Source organism: Neovison vison, chromosome 1, assembly GCF_020171115.1.
Source record: "Neovison vison isolate M4711 chromosome 1, ASM_NN_V1, whole genome shotgun sequence".
Classification (NCBI taxonomy): Eukaryota; Metazoa; Chordata; class Mammalia; order Carnivora; family Mustelidae; genus Neogale; species Neogale vison.
Genome location: NC_058091.1, coordinates 22,811,194 through 22,831,619, shown reverse-complemented (window position 1 = coordinate 22,831,619; position 20,426 = coordinate 22,811,194). Strand labels below are relative to the sequence as shown.

The 20,426-nt window shown below is 43.8% G+C and overlaps 1 protein-coding gene across 1 annotated transcript in view; it reads left to right on the top strand.

The window, feature by feature from the left end:
- LOC122909007 overlaps positions 1 to 20,426 on the top strand; it is a 157,865-nt gene that overhangs the window by 82,129 nt on the left and 55,310 nt on the right. Inside the window, 3 exon segments of the mRNA XM_044252938.1 lie at positions 5,176 to 5,293; positions 8,212 to 8,377; positions 13,335 to 13,473. Of these exon segments, the coding sequence (XP_044108873.1) occupies positions 5,176 to 5,293; positions 8,212 to 8,377; positions 13,335 to 13,473 (423 nt within the window).

Genomic DNA, 20,426 nt, shown 5'->3' with positions numbered 1-20,426 from the left:
TACATGACAACCTTGGTGCCAAGAGCTGTACTGCAATGGATAGACATTGTCCTTGCCCTTTAGGCAAGGGGAAATAGGTAGTTTTTTTTAAAAAAGATTTTATTTATTTATTTGAGAGAAAGCGAGCAAGTGAGAGAGAGAGAGAGCATGCATGAGGGGAGGGGCAGAGGGAGAAGCAGAGTCTCTGCTGACCAGGGATCCTGATGTGGGGCTCAATCTCAGGACCCTGAGATCATGACCTGAGCCAAAGGCAGAAGCTTAACCAGCTGAGCCACCCAGGTGCCCTGGGAAAATAGGTAATTATAATACATTGCGATAAAGACTAAAATATAATAAAAGAATAATGAAAAGCAACACCCTCCAGGAAATGTTCATTATTTTCTTCGGGATTGGGGAGGTGGGGATGGGGAGCCAGGCAGGCTGCAGGGTAAAGGGGATGCTTAACCTGGGACTTAGAGGATGGTGAGTGTTTCGGGTACACCAGGAGAAGAACTTCAGTTCAAGCTGGGAGACCCGCATGTACAGTGACACAGAGATGTGAGACAGCACGTGCACTCTTGAGTGGCTCCCAGCCAGGGTGTGTGAGGATGAGCAATGAGGAGGAGAATGTACAGAATCATGAGCAAGATCCAAAAGTCTGGCATGTGTCCTTCCACAGCAGGCAAAGGGGGAGTAAGCTGATGGTTGGGAATCTCATTTAGGAAGCTACTGAAGCTGTACACACAGGAGATGTGTAGGAGGTAAAACCAGTTGGCCAGGTGCTGGATTTGATGGGAGGCTAAAGGCAAAGGAGGAAGCTGGGTGTTACTCAGAGCCTCTGGCTTGGATAAATAAAAAGATGGCGGTGCAATTATTATTTAATTGGTACAGAGTTTCCATTCTGGAAGATGGATAAAAGTTCTGGAGACAGTTGCACAACAATGTGGAAGTACTTAATGCCATTGAACTCTACACTTAAAGACAGTTCCAATGATAAATTTTATGTTATGTATATTTTATCACAATTCCTTTAAATGGGGAACAAATGGTCGTGTTTTAAAGAGGAAAAATGTAGAGAGGGAGATACTGAATCACAGCTTGTAAGCCTCAGTGGTGAATTTCTTCCTTATTTCTTCCTTTTGACACCTCCCAACAGGTCTTGATGCTCCCTAATCTGGATGTTTCCAGCACTTTCATATCTGGTTGACCCTTGAACAACATGGTTTTGAATGCACAGGTCCCCTTATAAATGGATTTTTTTAAAAAGATTTTATTTATTTTATTTGACAGAGATTACAAGTAGGCAGAGAGGCAGGCAGAGAGGGAGAGGAGGAAGCAGGCTCCCTGCTGAGCAGAGAGCCCGACGCGGGGCTCGATCCCAAGACCCTGGGATCATGACCTGAGCCGAAGGTAGAGGCTTTAACCCACTGAGCCACCCAGGCGCCCCTAAATGGATTTGTTTTTTTATAAATATAGTAGAGTACTGTAAATGTGTTTTCCTTATGATTTTCTTAATAACATTTTCTTTTCTCTAGCTTCCTTTATTATAAGAATTCAGTATATAATATATATAGCATACAAAATATGTGTTTATCAACTATCCATGTATCTGGTCAACAGTAGGCTATTAGTAGTTAGTTTCAGAGCAGTCAAGAGTTATGCACAGATTTTTGACTTCAAGGTGGTTTAGCACCCCTGAACCCTTGTGTTGTTCAACGGCCAACTGTGCTTCCATTCCACCATGCTTCTATCATAAATCATGCATAAATCTAGTTGCTTCAGAAATGTAAGAACCTTGAGGGCAGTGGCCATCTTCATTTCATATCCCAGATGTGTACCTCTGCCTTTGACCTTGACTGAAGGGGCAGATGGAGGTAGGGGAAATGGCCCACAGGAGGTAGGGGAAGTTCCAGCCAACGGCCTTTAATTCAATTATGAAATAAGATTGTGTCATCATTTGCTGGCAAGAATTTGGTATGAGGCTGAAAGAAGTCTTGGAATTATTAGAAAAGGAAATGGGCATGAAAGCTGATCAAAGGAAAGAATAAGGGTTGTCCCAGGGTGACACAGCTCAGGCTGGAAACCATTTACTCGTTGTTGCATCAGTACAATTAGTGGTGTGATTTCCTCCAGCTGTGCCCAGCAACATGCAGCTAGAAGCCAAAAACATAATAGTTAGAAGGATGCAGAGTTGGGGTTTTGCTATGTAGGTAAGGAGTGAATACAAGGAAGCAGAGACTGGAAGGTTCTGGTGAGAGAGTAGTTCCTATGCTTGACTGCGAGACCCAGAGTGGGCAGGGAAAGGAGGGAAATCAGAATGGAACTGACAGATGAAGGGGGGAGACCAGAGGGCTGGACGATGTCAAGGAGCATATTTTGTAGGGATAATGGAGGTTTACTGGGAGTAGATGAAGTGAGGAAACTGGAATAAAAGGTTTGTGTAGGAAAAGATGGGAAAGGGGGTTTTGGGTTTAAGTCTTTGGAGGGGAGGTGGTCCCAGGTAATGATAAGGTCTGGAATGTGGCCCCAGAGTGGATGGCTGGAGGGGAAGGAAGGGGAAAGGGGAGGATGTCAAGCAGGTAAGAAACTGACAGGCTAGGGAGTTGGTGGGCCATCCACAAGGAGTGGGCTTCGGACCCAGAACTTTCTGCTACTCTCTCTGTCCTTCCCCAGCAGATGGCTGGGTGGAAATGGAAGGAAAGAATGGTTGAGAAATAAAGGGTAACACTTGGTAGAGGGTCCTGAGGGATGTATGTGCTTCTCTGAGGCCAAGGACTGGTTCAGTCACGCTGTTGCTGCCAGCCCCTCGGCCTGCAACCTCGTGTGCTTGGCTGCAGGCCCTCGTGACTTTTTATTGTTGATATTTGATGTTTCTTTGGGGCACCTTTGGACATTGTGAACTGAACAATAGAGATAAGACTGGGTTACCCTGGCTTTGATCTGCTCCAGGACAGGAAAGTCTGACTTTGTGGTTACTGAAATAAAGGAAATTCTCCAAACTAACACCATCCTTTGTTCCCACCCCTCAAATTACCTGATTAAAACCCTGAGACTCGAAAGGTGGCTTTAAGGCCAGTAGAGTTTTAATGATTCAAAAAGTCTCATACTCCGAATGTCTGATATTGAAAACATTCAGCCCTCAGTTAAAATGAGTTACATTTCACTTTAGTAAGTGGAAAGGGTCATCTGAATCTCTCCCAGAGACCCAGAAACAATAACAAGAGTCAAAAAATACCCCTGTGATTTCCAGAGTGCCCCCCAGAAGGTGAGGACCTCCCACCAGGAGTCCTTGCCAGGGATGAGGGAACTGGGCAAGAAAACTGGGTGCAAGTATGAACAATAGTGGGATGAGTAGGACCTGAAGAGTAAAAGAGAAGGGAGGCTCTAAAAATGACTCCCCAATTTCTGGCTTGGGCGACTGAGGCTGTTTTAACAGAGGACGAGGCACAGGATTGGGGTGGTAGAGGGTAAGTTCAGTTCTTGCCTTCTTTGACTGAGATGATCTGAAACCCTACCAACCAACAGGAGGCAAGTTGGAAGTGGGGAGCTGGGGAGGGGACCGGGCACGCACAGGTGGATTCAGGTATCACCGGTGAATGGATGGCCTTTGCAGCCAAAAGAGTGGACACAACCGTCCAGGACTAGGGACAGAGTGGGAAGAGCAGAGCAGAGGGCTTAAGGGGGAGGGGCTGTTGTGTGGCGGGGTTAGGGGGTTCCATACCCACCACACACCTCCTTCCACTGTCTGTCTATGTGTCTGTGAGGCCTGCTTTGTCTAGCATAGCCGAGATGGGTCTACGGTGGCACCCTTCTCTGGCCTTGCCCTATAACCCTCAATTCTAGGACATCCTCTCGTTAGTGTGTTCAGTTCCCACTTGTTAACAAATAACCCCAAGGGTTCCTACAAGGTCTCTCTACTGGGCCACAGGGGTTCCTTGCCTCCTACCCACCTTTGGCCCCTTTGCTAGATACCCTCACCTTAGCATTCTAACAACAAACTTTGTAGAGCGCCTCACAACTTATAAAAGATTTTTCACAAGCTTGGTACCCTTTTTAAAAATTATTCCTTACATCAATTCTGTGAGTTGGGAATCATTATCTCCACTTTATGTATGCAAGGACTCAGATGGTAGTGCATCTAAGGCCACACAGCTGTGGACGATGGAAGTTGGTCTCAGAATGGGGTCCTCTGATGCCAGAATCCACACCTGTTAACTGCACAAGCACCATTTTCACACCAGATGAACACAATTAGACTTAGAGGCACCAAATCCATTCAAATGGAAAACAGCCCCCCTTACCCCACCCTCTGTTAGAGTGGGCCACCTCATTCCTGAGATGACATAGAAACCAGGTCAAGATGCCACCTTCCCCCAGTGGGTATACCGGAAAGATCACGAGCTTCCGTTGGCGTGAAGGTCAAACACAGGCAAAACCCAACAAAATAATCTTTTCATGTTTTATCCAATTATGGTAAAACCACAAAGAAAAACTAACAGCGATGAATGTAAAATTTGGGACGGTGGTTTCTCCCCAGGGCCCCCAGGGAGATGCACGTCAGGCTTCGAAGGCTTCAGGCAGCTGCCTTCTGCTCAGGTCAGGATCCTAAGGTCCTGGGATCGAGTCCCGCCTCACGGTCCATGCTCACGGGGAGCCTGCTTCTCCCTCTCCTCCCTGTTTGTGCTCTAAAAAAAAAAAAAAAAAAAAAAAAAATTAAAAAAATAAAACAAAGTAAGTCTCAACTTCATCTCTTAGGAGCTGGGCAGGCGAAGTTCTCCTAGGACCTCAGTCTCCTCCTCTGTCAAATAAGAACACAGGTACATTCTAAGGACACAAGAATTCAGGGAGAAAATACGGAACACCCAGAACGGTGCCAGCCACCTCACTCAGGTCCTCTCTGCTTTCTCACCACACCTTTCCTGCCCTCCAAACCCACTCCTTCCTCCAACACAGCCCGGGCTAAATGCAGCCTCCCGGCTCCTCTCCTCAGTTATTTATAACCGAGGCCACCTGGGAGCCGCCTGCAAGGGAGACGTGCCTGGGCCCAGGCCTGGACGCCGGGCTCCAGCTCGGCTCGGGTGTCACCCCAGCCCGGAGCTGTGGCTTCAGGGCCGTGTTAGAAATCGTTCCCATCGGGGTGTCTGTTTTTTTAAAGAGAAATGCTGTGCTGACCCAAACTTTCTTATAATGATACAGGAGTTTTCAGGCCCGGCCGCGGGGTTTGCTGTCGGCTGACGGGAAAGTCTTCCTCAATTTATGGTTCCTGCCCCATCCTTCTGAAGTGCTGGTTATGTTCAAAACTCTGCCAGAGGAGGTTTGTATTTCTTGACGTGGGCCAGAATGAAAACTGGCTGGGGCTTTGTTATGTCTCGCGGTTAAGCGTATCAATCACAGAGAACATCTCTTGTTTTTTTCCAGGGATATCTAGTACCCGAAGTCTGCACAGCGCTCCCAATATTTTTGCCTGCTTCATAATCCTTTCTCTCGGGCCTCATTATTTCCCCGAGTTCTGTTTCTCCCCAGTCACTAATGAACACTAATCCGAGCCTCCCGCATTCCTTATTAATCCTCGATTTCCTCGCACACCCTTCACGGAAAATCCCACCCGGAGGCCCTGAAGCTAATGACAGGTGGAGATCGCAGGCGTAGCCATCAGCCTGTTTCTCTGAGGGGCTGCTCTGTGTACCTGACTTCCTGTTAGAGGGTCATATTGATAACCATAGAAAAAGTAAATCTAGAAACACACAGAGTACTCAAGTAAGTATTTTCTAAGTCAAGTGTAGCACTGAAAAATGGCCATTGGGAACATTCTGGTTGTTCTTTGTTAAGTGAAAACCTAGGTTTAACAGCCTAGGTTTCTTACCCTCTTTGCCCCTGCCCCAGTTTTACTAAATTTAATTAATCAGTAAATTGTATATATTTGAAGTGTGTAACATGATTTAACATATGTGTACCTTGTAAAATGATTACCCCAGTTAATTAACGTATCTATCTCTTCACATAGTTACCTACTTTTGCATGTGGTAAGAACACTTACCTACTCTCCTAGCAAGTTCCAAGTATGCAATACGTTATTATTAACTATAGGCACCATGTTACACATTAGATCCTCAGAATTTATTCATCCGATACTGAAAATGCGTACTCTTTGGTCAATGCCTATCCATTTCCCACCCCTTGGTAGCTACTCTTCTATGATTTCAACATTTTGTTTATTGTTTTAGATTCAACATATAAGTGAGATTGTCCAATATGTCTTTTCCTGTCTGGTTATTTAACTTAGTGTGATATCCTCCAGGTTCATCCATGCTTTTTTAAATGGCAGGATTTTTCTTTTTTTAATGTGTGAATAATATCCTTCTGTGTGTGTGTTTCACATTTTTTTATCCATTTATCCATCCACTGGACACTTCGATCGTTTCCATAACTTGCCTATTATGAGTAATGCTGCAATGGACATGAAAGTGTAGATAATCTCTCTGAGATACTGACTTTGGGTGTGTACCCAGGAGCTGGAGGATCATATGGTAGTTCTACATATGAAAGAATGAAACTGGACCCCTACCTCTCACCTCTCACAAAAATTAATTTGAGGTGGATTAGAGACTAAATGTAACACTGAAAACTGCAAAACTCTTGGAGGAAAGTGGGAAAAGCTTGACATTGGTCATGGTGATGATTTTTTGGATATAATATGAAAAGAATAGGCAACAAAAGCAAAAATGAATAAATGCGACTCTATCAAACTAAAAAGGTTCTGCTCAACAAAGGAAACAACAAAATGAAAAGGCAACTTACAGAATGGGAGAAATATTTGCAAACCACATATCTGATAAGGGGGTAATACCTGAAATATGTAAGGAACTCAGGAACTCCTACAAAACAACAATAAAATATGACTTTAAAACAGGCAAAGGTCCATGATTAGACATTTTTCCAAAGAAGACAACCAGATGGCCACCAGGTACATGAAAATAGGCTCAACATCACTGATCCTCAGAGAGAGGCAAATCAAAACTGCAATACGAGAGCACCCTACACCTGTTAGGATGGCTATTGTCAAAACGACAAGAGATAGCAAGTCTTGGCAAGGATGTGGAGAAAAGAGAACCTTTGTGTCCTGTGGATGGGAATGTAAGTTGGTGCAGCCATTATGGAAAACAGTATGGAATTTCCTCAAATAATTAAAAATAGAACTACCCTTTCTTTCACTAAAGAATTTTAGATGTTTCAAAATATATAGTATATATTTTATAACTATTAAGTGTAAAGATAATTACTACCTTCTTTAAGTTGGATCATCATTTTCCACTTTCCTTCACTTGAATGTTAATAGTTAAAGTCCAGAGTTTGATCTTTTTTATTTGTGTGTTTAAACTTTGTTGATAAATACCTACATTTTGCTTACAGGTGTTCCCTCTTGGCAGGGGTATTTGAATACGGGTTCCTGTTAGGAGTTTATCTGTGACACTTGTAATCTATCAGTGGTCCTGCAAACACATTTTGCTGTGTTTCTGGTCACCAGTGTCTTTAAGCAAAGAGAAACACGTTGCTTTAAACCTCTCACTCTAGGACATACCTTGTCCAAAGGCATATAACCTGGTTGAGGAGTAGGTTTGTGTTCTGTTTTTCAGATATTATTCTGTAATTACTAACCTGTATTATACTGTGAAAATGTTTAATATTCTTGTTTGAAGATATTATCCCTCATTGATGTGCTCATGTATTTTTTTAATTCTCTCTCTCTCTCTTTTTTTAAAGATTTTATTTATTTATTTGACAGAGAGAGACACAGTGCAAGAGGGAACACAAGCAGGGGGAGTGGGAAAGGGGAGAAGCGGGCTTCCCGCTGAGCAGGGAGCCCGATGTAAGGCTCTATCCCAGGATGCTGGGATCATGAACTGAGCCACGTTAGGCATCTGAGCCACCCAGGTGCCCCAATTTTTTGGGTTTGTTTTTGTTTTTGTTTTTATTAGTTATTTTTATTAACATATAATGTATTATTAGCCCCAGGGGTACAGGTCTGTGAATCATCAGGCTTACACACTTCACTGCACTCACCATAGCACATACCCTCCCCAATGTCCATCACCCCACCGCCCTCTCCACATCCCCCTCCCCCCAGCAACCCTCACTTTATTTTGTGAGATTAAGAGTCTCTTATGGTTTGTCTCCCTCCCATCTCTTAGAAACTTCTTAAAATGTATTTCTTTCTGTTGATTTTACCCACAGGAAGCTTTCCAAGCCTTACAGCTAACTCTACAGCTAATAGCCTCTCTCCATGACATTGTGGCCTACCTTTTCAGTTTTGCTCAACTTGGAAATTGTCCAACATGTTTTGAATTTCCTCTAAGTGCTAACCCCCTGAAAGGCGACTGGGGAGGAACTGAGGGCATTGGTAAGTGATTAGAGGTGACTCAAATCACCTTTGGTATTCACTTCCAATTCTATGAAGCTCTCTTCTTCCTCCAACTTCACTGAAATATAATCGGCAACTAAAATTGGAAGCTATTTAAAGTGTACAATGTGATGATTTGATAAACACATACATTGTGAAAAGATTCCCCCCACCTAGTTAACTAATACAAAGCTCTTAATACTTGGAAAGACAGAACTAAAGTATTCTTTTCATAAATGACAGTGAGAAGAAGGGCAAAGGGCAAAACCTTATGATATACTGTCTCCAAACTAATTAATTCCGCATTTGCAGGTTAAACCACAAAGTAAAGCAAGACAGGAGCTGGACCAGCCTGGGTTTTTACCCTGTATCTGCCACTTGGTTACTGGACGCTGGACACTTGATTCTCTGGGTCTCTCTCCATCTATAAAATGGGGGTGATAACACCTGTTTCATGGAGATGTTCTGTGGATTAAAATCTATGTAAAGCTTCTACAAGAATGCACATGCCCTTACTATACACTAGTTTTCTTTCATCCCCTTTCTGGCCTTTGTGAGCTAATATGGCAAGGTCAGAGCCAAGCATTCATTGTCAAGAATTTTTTGCAGACTGTCTCTGTTAGCTAACAGTAGCCTCATGGTCCTGAAGTAAGAATGATTGAGGCTTTAGTTTTATCTGCCAAGTGCTAATCCATAAACCCTAAATAAGCACTAAGTTCTAAGATAAATGCACAAGGTAAATTAAAGACTGAAACGCTTAGTAAGCTGGGTTGATCAAAAGTAGGGAAACTGATCTCGTTATTTTAATGACTTGACTTGCAGCCAAATTATGTCAGTAGTTATGTAAATATTAATTAATCACAATACATTATAACAGGGTAACCAAGGATTTTAAAGGATGAGAAGAGCCGATGGAATGAATGATAATATGCTTATTTAAACCTAGCATTCTTCAAACGAGTGTAAGATACTCTGAATCTATTTCTCTCTGGCCAGTGCATAAAGAAAAGGTGTTTGTGGGAGACCCTGATTTGTTTGCTGGTAGATGTGCAAGGTGTCACTGAACACTGATGGAAACTGTAAATGTTCAGATGGGAGACGTAGGGAAGGGTATGAGTGGCGATCCTGGAGGAGGGTCGATGCTGGTTTCTGAGGAGAAGCAGCATGAAAAACAATCTGAGGGGTTTGAAGTGGCGGGGGGGTGGGAGGTTGGGGTATCAGGTGGTGGGTATTATAGAGGGCATGGCTTGCATGGAGCACTGGGTGTGGTGAAAAAATAATGAATAATGTTTTTCTGAAAATAAATAAATTGGAAAAAAAAGAGGGGGGGATGGCTTGGGGCTGGCTCAGCAGAAAACACAGATTTTTTTTTTTTTTTGAGATTACACAGAATTGTGTAATGAGATTTCAGAACTACCAGCACGGCTTCATTGTAAGAATCAAGAAAGTAGAGAATCTAGTTCCAAAGCACACTTAGGACCTTTTGCTAATTCCAGGACTGTTATAAAAGGGGTTTACTCAGAAGATCAGCTAAGACACTCTCAAGGGAGGTGCTGGATTGGGGGAGGGTGCGGAGACTGGGCTTTAGATAGGGATGAGTGAAAGGATGGGATGGGAAGCCATGAAGATGCCAAGATAGAGCCAGAGCCATCTTCCCCAAGAAGGACCCTGCATAGGAACTCCTCCAGCAGCTGGGAGGGCAGAGTGTTCAGGGAAGGTGATCTGGGGGTACTTGCCCTCCCTTGAATCAAGGGAGAAAACTAGGATGGGTGGTCTTGGCAAGACCAGAAAAGGACACTGGCAAAGGCAACAGGCCAGAGTGCACATGGCCAGTCCAGAGGATGGTGAGCCTACCATGTGACACTGAGGAACAGGAGGGAATGAGGCCAAATTATGGAGGACCTAGAATTCAGGATAAAGGAAATCGGTTTCTTACTATTTATACGCTTCTGAACCGAAACCATTGAAATATGTGGGGCCCAGGCTTTCCAAGGTGTGCAATTAGAGGTATGCCGTCTGTCATGTTGCCAGCGAAAACATTTGTGCTCCAGGGAGAATGTGCAAAGTTTTGCATACTCTGCTCTGCTGAAAATAGATAAAGAGCAAACTGCACTAAAAAAAAAAAAAAAATCCCGCTCTAAGATAATCATCTTGTTAAAAAAGCCTCAGTTGCTCAGTTCCTGGCCCACTTCCCAGAAGGAGGCAAGGAGAAGAAGAAGTAAGGTGAACAGAGGAGATGGATCTCTTCCCCTCCTTGCCCAACTCCTCTCAGCTATTGCCAAGCTATCTGGAGTTAGATTAAATGACTTTTGTGGGCTTAGGTGCTTTAAAATATTCTTCAAGGGGAAGAATATTCTTTAAAATATTCTTCAAGGGGACGCTCCGCATTTCAGCTTGGGTCCTCCCACTTGACTGAGGAAGCAGCAGCCCTTTGACATTGAGCATGCGCTGGGGGCCCGGGACAACTCCTCTCCTTCCCTGAAAGCCAGTCACTCCCTTTGGATCAGCAGAGGATGTAATCGGCTTGTGGGAGTTTGCACTGTGATTTCCCTATAAAGGTTTAGGAGGCCAGTGAAAGCCCAAATACTATCCATATAAAGTTAGGGTTTCAGGAACTCTTGAGGCAAACTAAGCGCAACATGTACGGGTTCTTGAGTATTCACATGGAGACAGGCCCATCGTGATTCCATATTCTCTCTCTCTCTCTATTTTCCCAAATGGGACCCTCTTGGGGGAAAGGCTTGTTTGTTTCCTGACGTTTTCTGGCTGAGGGTCTACTGCCAACACCCCGCTTCCCACCACAACTACATGGCAACCATCTGCCCCAGCCTCACAGGGAGGCCTCCTGTCTCACCCTGTCTGCCCCCTTCCCTCCCACCCAGCAGCCACTTGGTGTCGCTAAGAAAAGGGAGCCTAAATGAGGATCCTAAAATCTGTAAACAACAAAGAAAGAGGAGTGCCCACCTCCACATCTGTGTTTTGGTGATAATGCTACAGAACAATTTTTCTGGGCAGTGATGGTGTGAAGACGTACATACAACACACATGTAAATGAAAAGAGAAAAATTATCTGACACCAGCCACTGGAACAAGAGAGAGATTCTTGTTGGTCTTTACTACCTTCTAACCCTTGTCCAAATACACTTTACATTTTTTTTTAAGATTTTGTTTATTTATTTGACAGATAGAGAGTACAAGTAGGCACAGCAGCAGGCAGAGAGAGAGGGAAAAGCAGGCCCCCCGCTCAGCAGGGAGCCCGATGCGGGGCTCAATTCCAGGACCCTGGGGTCATGACCCGAGCCAAAGGCAGCCGCTTAACCGACTGAGCCACCCAGGCGCCCCCAAACACACTTTACATTTAACAGAGCTTTCCTTATAGGCTGTGTGTCCCTTCATATTCTTTTTTCATTGTCATTGCAGAGGATTCTAAACCTTCCCCCACCCCACCCCCGGTTGCTACTTAGCCCACAGAATGTCTTACCTACAGACCATCACGCTAGGCCTTGAACAAGTAAGGCTCACTGACAACCCCTCCTCCTAGCTGCCACTAAAATTCTTGTATGAGTCACTCCAATGTGACTCCTCTTCTGGTGGAAGTTTCTTTCCTGTCCAACATGACCATCAGATCTATAGAGAAGTCATAAAAATTTTGATGATCGGATCCAATTTTTCAGGGGCCGGACGAGTACCTAAAAAACATTTTTCTCTTGTACGTAAAGCATCAAATGGATATGGAATCTAGGCTGCTCATCTTTTCCTAAAGCCAAAGCATATGGTGCAAGTATTAGCAACTCTTCTCAGTCCTGGTTCTGCTCTGGTCAGGTTCTCGTGGGCAGCTTCCCCATTCCCTCAATTCCTCTGCTTCCCTTGCGTGTGGGGAGATATCCAGTACCAGACCAGATAGGGTAGCAGCCTGCTCAGGTCTAGACAAGCTATTGAGAGAGAAACTCTGGAAATACTTCATAGCTCTCTCATTTCTCTCTTCTGCCTCAGGCTGCATATCAGGCACAGTGACCAGTTTTCACAATCTTCTTCCCGTAGCAGTCAAGTAGAGGGCCATCACTGTCCTCACTGGGAATTGAGGAACTTTCAGATCATTCTAATGTCCCTGGAAGTGTGGGCCTACCCACGTCCCTGCCATCATTTTCTTGCCGTGCTCTCCCATTTTGACTAGCTCCTCTCCTGGGCCAATAGCAGAAATGCCACTCCAGCCATCTAGACCCAGGCCAGTTTCCTCAACCCGGCACTGAGTGTCGCAGAAGGCCCTTAACTTAAATTTCCATTCAAAACACATATAAGTCTGTTTCTATGCAGCCCACTTTTGCAGTAAGGGTCCAAGAAACAAGTCAGTTTAGGATCTCTCATACCTACTCCTAAAATGATGAGAAGCTCCTAGAAGGGTGTGTGTGTGTGTGTGAGTGCACGCTCGTGCACATAGGAGTGAGTGCATATTTCTTGCTTGTCGTGGATGGTCTTGAGTCTTCTTTAACCCATAAGCCAGTGACAGGAAGAGCCAGTGACAGAGGGGTTGATTTGTATGGCATGGCTAGGAGAAATAAATGCTGGTTTATAATCTATAATAACTTAAGCCCCTAACAGATCTACTCAGACTTGCATTTTCCCATTCCTTGTGTTTTTTTTTTTCAATCTAGAGGCTGCAGCCTTGTAAAATATAAAACTTCCATTCAACAGTATGTTCTTATTCTGCTGAAAAGCAAAGCAAATTTTTATCTTATTGAGGGAGGAAGGAAGGAAGGAAGGAAGGAAGGAAAGATAAGTCAAACCTTGGGCTCTAGAACACAAAACTTTGCTGGTCTTGCAAAACATAATTAGTATGCTCACAAACAAAAGAAATACATTTAGGGAAAAAGTTAGCTTCAGAGGTGAAACGATGGCTCATTTGGCTGTCGCAGCCTGCATGTCACCATCACTAACTGAAATGTCATCTTTCTTCTAGGGTCTGAGCTGCAGGAGTTGCAGAAAATGATTGACAACCTCCAGAGCCCCCAGGACCCTACCCAGGTGTCCCAGGCACTCCTCCTTCGAAGGGAGGTTATATTTTTGCAGTTTGATGCCGCAGTGAGACACCTTATCCGGTAAGGGTGGGTTGTGCATCCTGTCCAGTTAATTGTGTGGGGCAAGTACCTCTGAGTGACCATCGTGGGAGGTCACTCTTGGCAAGATGGAGTAATGAGCCTAAAATAGTCAGGGGCCATAGCCTGATCTAGAACACTGTGACTACCCAATGTACCCTGTTGCAAAGACTGTGTAGAAGGTGTTCTCATCAGATGATGATAGTCTTGATTTTATTAAATGTGATTTAAATACGTTAGTTTGCATAACAATCACTGCTGTCGCTGTTCAGGTTGTTTTATGGGGAATAATATTTTTTTAGACTTCAGAAGGTGATTCTAAGAGTTTTGTTTATTTTTTTCAGCCCTTAATTACGTTTTCAAAGAACAGAATTTTCACTGCACTTGCAAAGTCCGTGGAATTGGCTGAGTTAAATTTGTAAATTCAAATAAATAAATTGTAGATATTAAGTACTCTCCATACAAAAAAGAAAGTCTCTTTGGTTAATCAACTGTGACTGATGAGAAAATTAGTTTGCATTGAGCGTCACACTGTTTCTAGGGTAAATAATAAGTTTTGTATGGGAAAGGAAGCAGTCAGGCCTGAGCATCTCTGCTTCTTCTTAAATTGTCAAAATCAATTAACTTCCTTTGATTAATTCCCAGTGTAAGCATTTAGCCAATCAGGGGATCTCAGGAGGCTACGCTCTTACCTGTGGCTTGTAATTGCCTTCCAGCGTTAGCATGGGCATCTGTAGAGCATGGAAACATAGGGGTTGAACTGAACTCTATTTTCTCTTTCTGTTCTGCATCTTCTTTACTCTGAGCATCAGGGGGTCTCTGGATTCAAATGAAATCAGCAGAACAACAACAAAAAATTAGACTAATGCAGTTTCTTTTCATTGACAGCTTTCTGAACTGTAGCTCATCAAGTGGGTAAGATATAAAGATGGTCGGGAGGGCCATTCATTAGCCTTCTGACTCTCAAACCCCTAGTCAGAATTTGTGAAGAATTTACATAGGATGAAGAAATAGAACTAGGGGCGCCTGGGTGGCTCAGTGGGTTAGGCCGCTGCCTTCGGCTCGGGTCATGATCTCAGGGTCCTGGGATCGAGTCCCGCATCGGGCTCTTTGCTCAGCAGGGAGCCTGCTTCCTCCTCTTTCTCTGCCTGCCTCTCTGCCTACTTGTGATCTCTTTCTGTCAAATAAATAAATAAAAATCTTAAAAAAAAAAGAAAAAGAAAAGAAATAGAACTATACCCTGGATGTTCTTTTTGGATTCCAGCTATGAGGGTTCGGCTTGTTACTGTTCTCCCAGGGGAACTAGTCTGCTTCCTCTAGGAATTCCTTTGAGGGGCTTTCTTTATCCTGGCACGCCCGGCCTGCAGGAATGGAGGGGAGACTCTGCCCTACATCTGGTTTTAGTAGATTCAGTATATCTTTCTCCTCCCCATCTTGCCTCCTGCCCTTTCAAAAGACTTTAGCGGGAACCACTCAGGATGGTTGATCTCCATGAGTTCCTCATTTATGGCATTTCCTCTAGCCTTTTCCTTTGGGTCTCTTCAGAGTATGTATGTGTCTGGAATCACACAGTTAGTAAGTGACAGACTGGAACTAGAACCTGCATGCATCTGATTCCCAAGCTTCAGAATTAGGATGGATGCCAGACAGCAGTGTGGGGAGAAAAATAGACTCTGGAGAGAAGGCAGGAAACAGGAGAAAAAGAGAAGCGGAAAGATAAATGTCATCCCGCTTGATGATGTTAGTGCTAAACCTGCAAACAAGGAAAAGTCCTCAGATAATCAAGAGACAGGAAGTATGGGGAAGTTCCCTCACCCTTCCCCAGAGTTCACCAACTCTGAGCGAATATGACTGTTGACCCCAGGGAACTTTTTTGCTTATGTTAACTGAAGGCTTTTCCAGAATTTGAAAAGGAAGAACTGAACGAGAGCAGTGTGTTTCTATAAACTAGGGGGAAGTGAGGAAGGACATAGCTCAAGGTCATCAAGATAGTGGCCCTGTGATCACCTAGTGGCTCCTGCTAATATGTAGCACAGATCAGCTCTAGTAGCAGGATAAATGCACATTTCTTATTTATTATATTTATTTATTTATTTATTATTTTTAAAATTTAAATTCAATTAATTAGCATATAATGTATTATTTTTTGCAGGGGCATAGGTCTGTGATTCATAAGTCTTAAATAATACCCAGTGCTCATTACATCACATGCTTTCCTGGTTTGTCTTCCTCTATGGTTTCGTCTTGTTTCATTTTTTTTTTTCACTTCCCCTATGAAATTCCTTGTTTGTTAAATTCCACATATGAGTGAGATCATATGTTGTTTCTTAAATTCCATGAATGAGAGTGAGATTATGTGATAATTGTCTTTCTCTGATTGACTTATTTCACTTAGGATAATACCCTCTAGTTCCATCCATGTTGTTGCAAATGGCAAGATTTCATTTCTGATGGCTGCATAATATTCCTCTGTGTGTGTGTGTGTGTGTGTGTGCGCACGCGCACGCACGCCACGTCTTCTTTATCCATTCATCTGTTGATGGACATCTGGGCTCTTTCCGTAGTTTGGCTATTGTGGACATTGCTGCTGTAAACATCAGGGTGCACATGCCCGTTCAGATCACTACCTTTGTTGGATGCACGTTTTTAAGCACAAAAGTTCACTCTGTCCCTGTCAACCTGCCCTCTACCATGCTCCTGGTGGAAAGTGGTATTGTCCTCCAAGACCACTGGAACCACATTGCCCAGGGCCTGTCACCTCTGGGCATGTCCACCAACCCGCAGGAGTTATTTACTAGCTGATGCAAGAAATGCCTGAGAAGTGAGCTTATCTTTAATTTCGGATGAAGTAATCATTGTGGTGAAATTAAATGCTTGGATGGTACAATGGTTCTAATTGATCTTGTCTGTTTGACAAACTTCTATCATAAACCCCTGCCTGGTTTTTGTATGGCCTATGGCCTAAGGATAGCTTTTATATCTTTAAATGGTTGGGGAAAAAATTTCAAGAAAAGAGTACTATTTTGTGACACATGAAAATTGTACAGAATTCAAATCTTGGTGTCTTTAAATGAAGTTTTTGGGAATACAGTTATGTCCATTCATTTATAGATTATCTTGGACTGCTTTCACACACAGTTGAGTAGTTGCAACAGAGACCATATGAGCCACAGAACTGAAATATTTACTATCTGACCCTTTAAGAAAAAGTTTGCTACCTCCAGATTTAAAGGTCTGGATTCCTTTGTAATTCAGGAATGGAGGAGGCAAAACAAAATAAAAAGTCCCTTTAAATCTTTTTTTTTTTTTTTTTTTTTAGATTTTATGTATTTATTTGAAAGTCAGAGATCACAAATAGGCAGAGAAGCAGGCAGAGAGAGAGGGGGAAGCAGGCTCCCTGCTGAGCAGAGAGCCTGATGCAGGGCGATCCCAGGACCCCGAGATCATGACCTGAGCCGAAGGCAGAGAAGTGGGAGCACAGAAAGGGATTGCTAAAGAAAGCCACACCAGCTTCTCAGTCCTCAAAGCTTTGTGGGTTTTTCCTTCATTTTTAAATTATCTTTATGCTCATCTAGCTTAAGTATCTCTAAACACAGACATTAAAGTGTGCTTCGGGGTTATCTGAGGACTTCTGAGATACAGAGAAGCCGTCCTGTGAGCTGGGCCTGGCTTATGACCATGGTCCTGGTCCCCAGTGTCTGAGAAGTCAAGAGCCACACCTGCTGCCCGGAGCCTCCTCAGGGCTATTTTGCAGGTGTTTTTGTTGTTGTGTTGTCTTTTGTTTTCTTTTTTATATCCTTGCACCCAGGACAAACTCTAGCATGTGCCGTGTGAATTTCCTGCTCTCTGTGATTTGAACCAGCTTGCCGGAGATCACGCTCCGGGTAGCTCTCTCACACACAGGAGGCGTGCTGTGTTAGGAAACCCTTGACTGCTTATTGACAGTAAGGCAGCTGGAGGGTGGAAGGACAATTTGCAGAATTCCATGTATCTGTTCTGGTATTTTATTAGGTTGGCAGCTGTACCCTGACCCAAGCAACAAGCCGGCCTCTTGTTTCAGTGGGTTTCCCCGTTTCTTGGGTGCTGCCGGCTAGCTGTGCTGATCAGACCTACCCTCCCAGAAGACGCAGCCCCGAGCTTCCCCAATAAGGGTCTCAGTGACGTGCAAAAGGACCCCATGACCTGTTTTCAGTATTTCAAAAGGCATGGTAAAAAAGATACCTTTGCCCAAATGCTGTACAGGTAAACAAAAGGTCAAGTTTCTTTTCTTTCTTTCTTTCTTTCTTTCTTTTTTTTTTTTTTAAAGATTTTATTTATTTATTTGACAGACAGAGATCACAAGTAGGCAGAGAGGCAGGCAGAGAGAGAGGAGGAAGCAGGCTCCCTGCTGAGCAGAGAGCCCGATGCGGAACTCGATCCCGGGACCCCGAGATCATGACCTGAGCTGAAGGCAGCGGCTTAACCCACTGAGCCACCCAGGTGCCCCTCTTTCTTTTTTTTTTTTTTAAAACCGGCACTGAGATAAGGGAGAGAAGACATTTGCTTTGGCTGAATTCCCACCATGTGCCAATTCCGAGGGATAGAAATCGTTCTTCCCATTTTTACAGATGAGGGAATAAAGACTCAGAAAAGTTGTGTAACTTGCACAGGGTCACACAGCCTGTTGCAACAGAGCTTCCATCTGTACCGTGTGTCCAATTCCAGAGCCCTAGTCCTTCCTTTATATCATGTTTCTTCATTTCTTCCTGCAGCTCAGAGGCAGGGCTGGAGGCTAATGTGGTGTTGGGTTACAGTTGGGGAAATGTTTAATGGCTGTTTGGTGGAAAAATCTTTCAAAATATGGGGTCTGTGGATCTGGTGCTAAAAATATTGGATATCATCTTGAGACCCCTTTTTTCACAGAGCATTAGAAACATTCTATTGGGGACGCCTGGGTGGCTCAGTTGGTTGGACGACTGCCTTTGGCTCAGGTCATGATCCCGGAGTCCTGGGATCGAGTCCCACATCAGGCACCCAGCTCCATGGGGAGTCTGCTTCTCCCTCTGACCTTCTCCTCGTTCATGCTCTCTCACTGTCTCTCTCTCAAATAAATAAATAAAATCTTTAAAAAAAAAAACAGAAACATTCTATTGATAGAACGGGGATGGGTCTTACGAAGGACAGTGATCTAGACTGAGAAAGGACTAAAGTGGGGAAAAGAATAGCCAATGATTTGGGCAGTAGTGGTGCCTGTAGCTTGACTCTGGTCTCTCTAGAGAGCCTAGTATAGTCTATGATTCCGTAGCTTGGACTCACAGTCACATATACAGCTGAACACATTATATTTCTGATTAGTCTCCAAGCATCTGTTAAGTAATAGGCCTCATATGCATACCAAGCTGTGTCTGGAGCTCTCGATCTGTCAGAAATTGTGTTTGTTTGTGGCCCTTGGTAGTCACAAAGTTCTGCACAAACTTGCCAGGATAAGAGAGCACACCGTGTTCTGTGTTCTTCTCCGTAATTGTCAGTCAGGTATAGCCCCAAGAAGAGAACAGAAAAGACTCAGGAAAAGCAAAGTTTATTATATTCACAGATGCTAGAAACCAGATGTATGCCATGACAGCTGTATGGGAAAGTGTCTATGTGGGTCAGGAACAAGGAGAGTGTTGAGCCATAGCCTGGAAAGGCAAGGCAGGGCAGGGTGAAGAGTTTAAGAGCTGCTGGGTTGAATCATTCCAGTGGGCTTTGGGTGGTAGAGATGGTCTCTAGTTGTTGACTACGCCCTGGGATGAAGAAAGCAGAGGAATAGTGCCTTCCCCATGCAAGGGTCAGAGAGAAGGCCCATGGCTTTGGATTGGTTGGTTCACATATGAAAGCTGTGCTCCCTGCTCAGTCCTTTGCTATCTCTAAGAACCGGCTAGCCCAAAGAGGGGCAGTCTCTTCCTTAGCCAGAAAGGTCTTTAAAGATGTCAAAACATTCATAATAAATGGAAAACAAATTTTAAAATATAAGCACTACAGTCAAGGATTGAACAAATCCGATGTGAACAAAGCCAGAGCCAGAGGGTGAGAGAAAGGGCAGGAAAGCGACAAATCATCCAGTGGATTGGTGGCAGAGAAGAGCAGGACGGATATGAGAGGAGCCAACCAGGGAGAGGTTGTACGGGATACTGGGCTTCTGTGCTCTTGACTCGGGCTGAAAAGAAATGTTTCTATTAGAATATTCTGCTTTCTGGTACCATTGCTTTGAGGAGATCCATACAATCTATACAAAGGTGTGGGTGTAGAAAGTACCATGGGAGTTTAGAGGATGGTCAGAAGCAGCTAGATAATGAGCTCTGCCTCACGGGGCTGCTATCAGGCAGGAAGGTCAAACCCGTTTTTGTACCTTGGACAGTTCCTGCACCTTGCTTTATAGGTAGTAGGTGCTTGATACATTGCTGTCACATGGGTATCAAGTGAATGATCCGTCCTTGGCATGACCCACTGAGAATCGTTAGAAAACACGTGAACATATGAAGAATGTGAGAACGTGTCCTTATTGAGCAACTCCAGACTCCATCCTTGAACTCGGTGGATAAACCAATTATTTTATCTAGTCTCTCAGTATAAAATAATATTCAACTATCTTTTGTTAATTCTCATTAAAATGTGAAACGGTGGTATGATTTTTGTACCAGTACAATGGTTTGATGTAAAAATATAGTGCTCCCTTTATCTGTCTTTGAACTAAAGTTCACAAGCCTCTCCTGCTGATGGCTAAAAGATTAAACTTTCTAATTCCATGTCATTCAGCCACAAGTAGAGCTTAAAAGTGGTCAGTCTGAGATTTAAAATGAATGAATGCAAGATGAATGAATCCCCATTTCCCTTTGTTTTAATTGCCTCCTATTCACTCTGTTGGTAAGGGAGGGGTGCTGTCCTGGGGTTACAGGGATGGCCGAACACATGACACTTAAACTGGACAGGTGAGATCA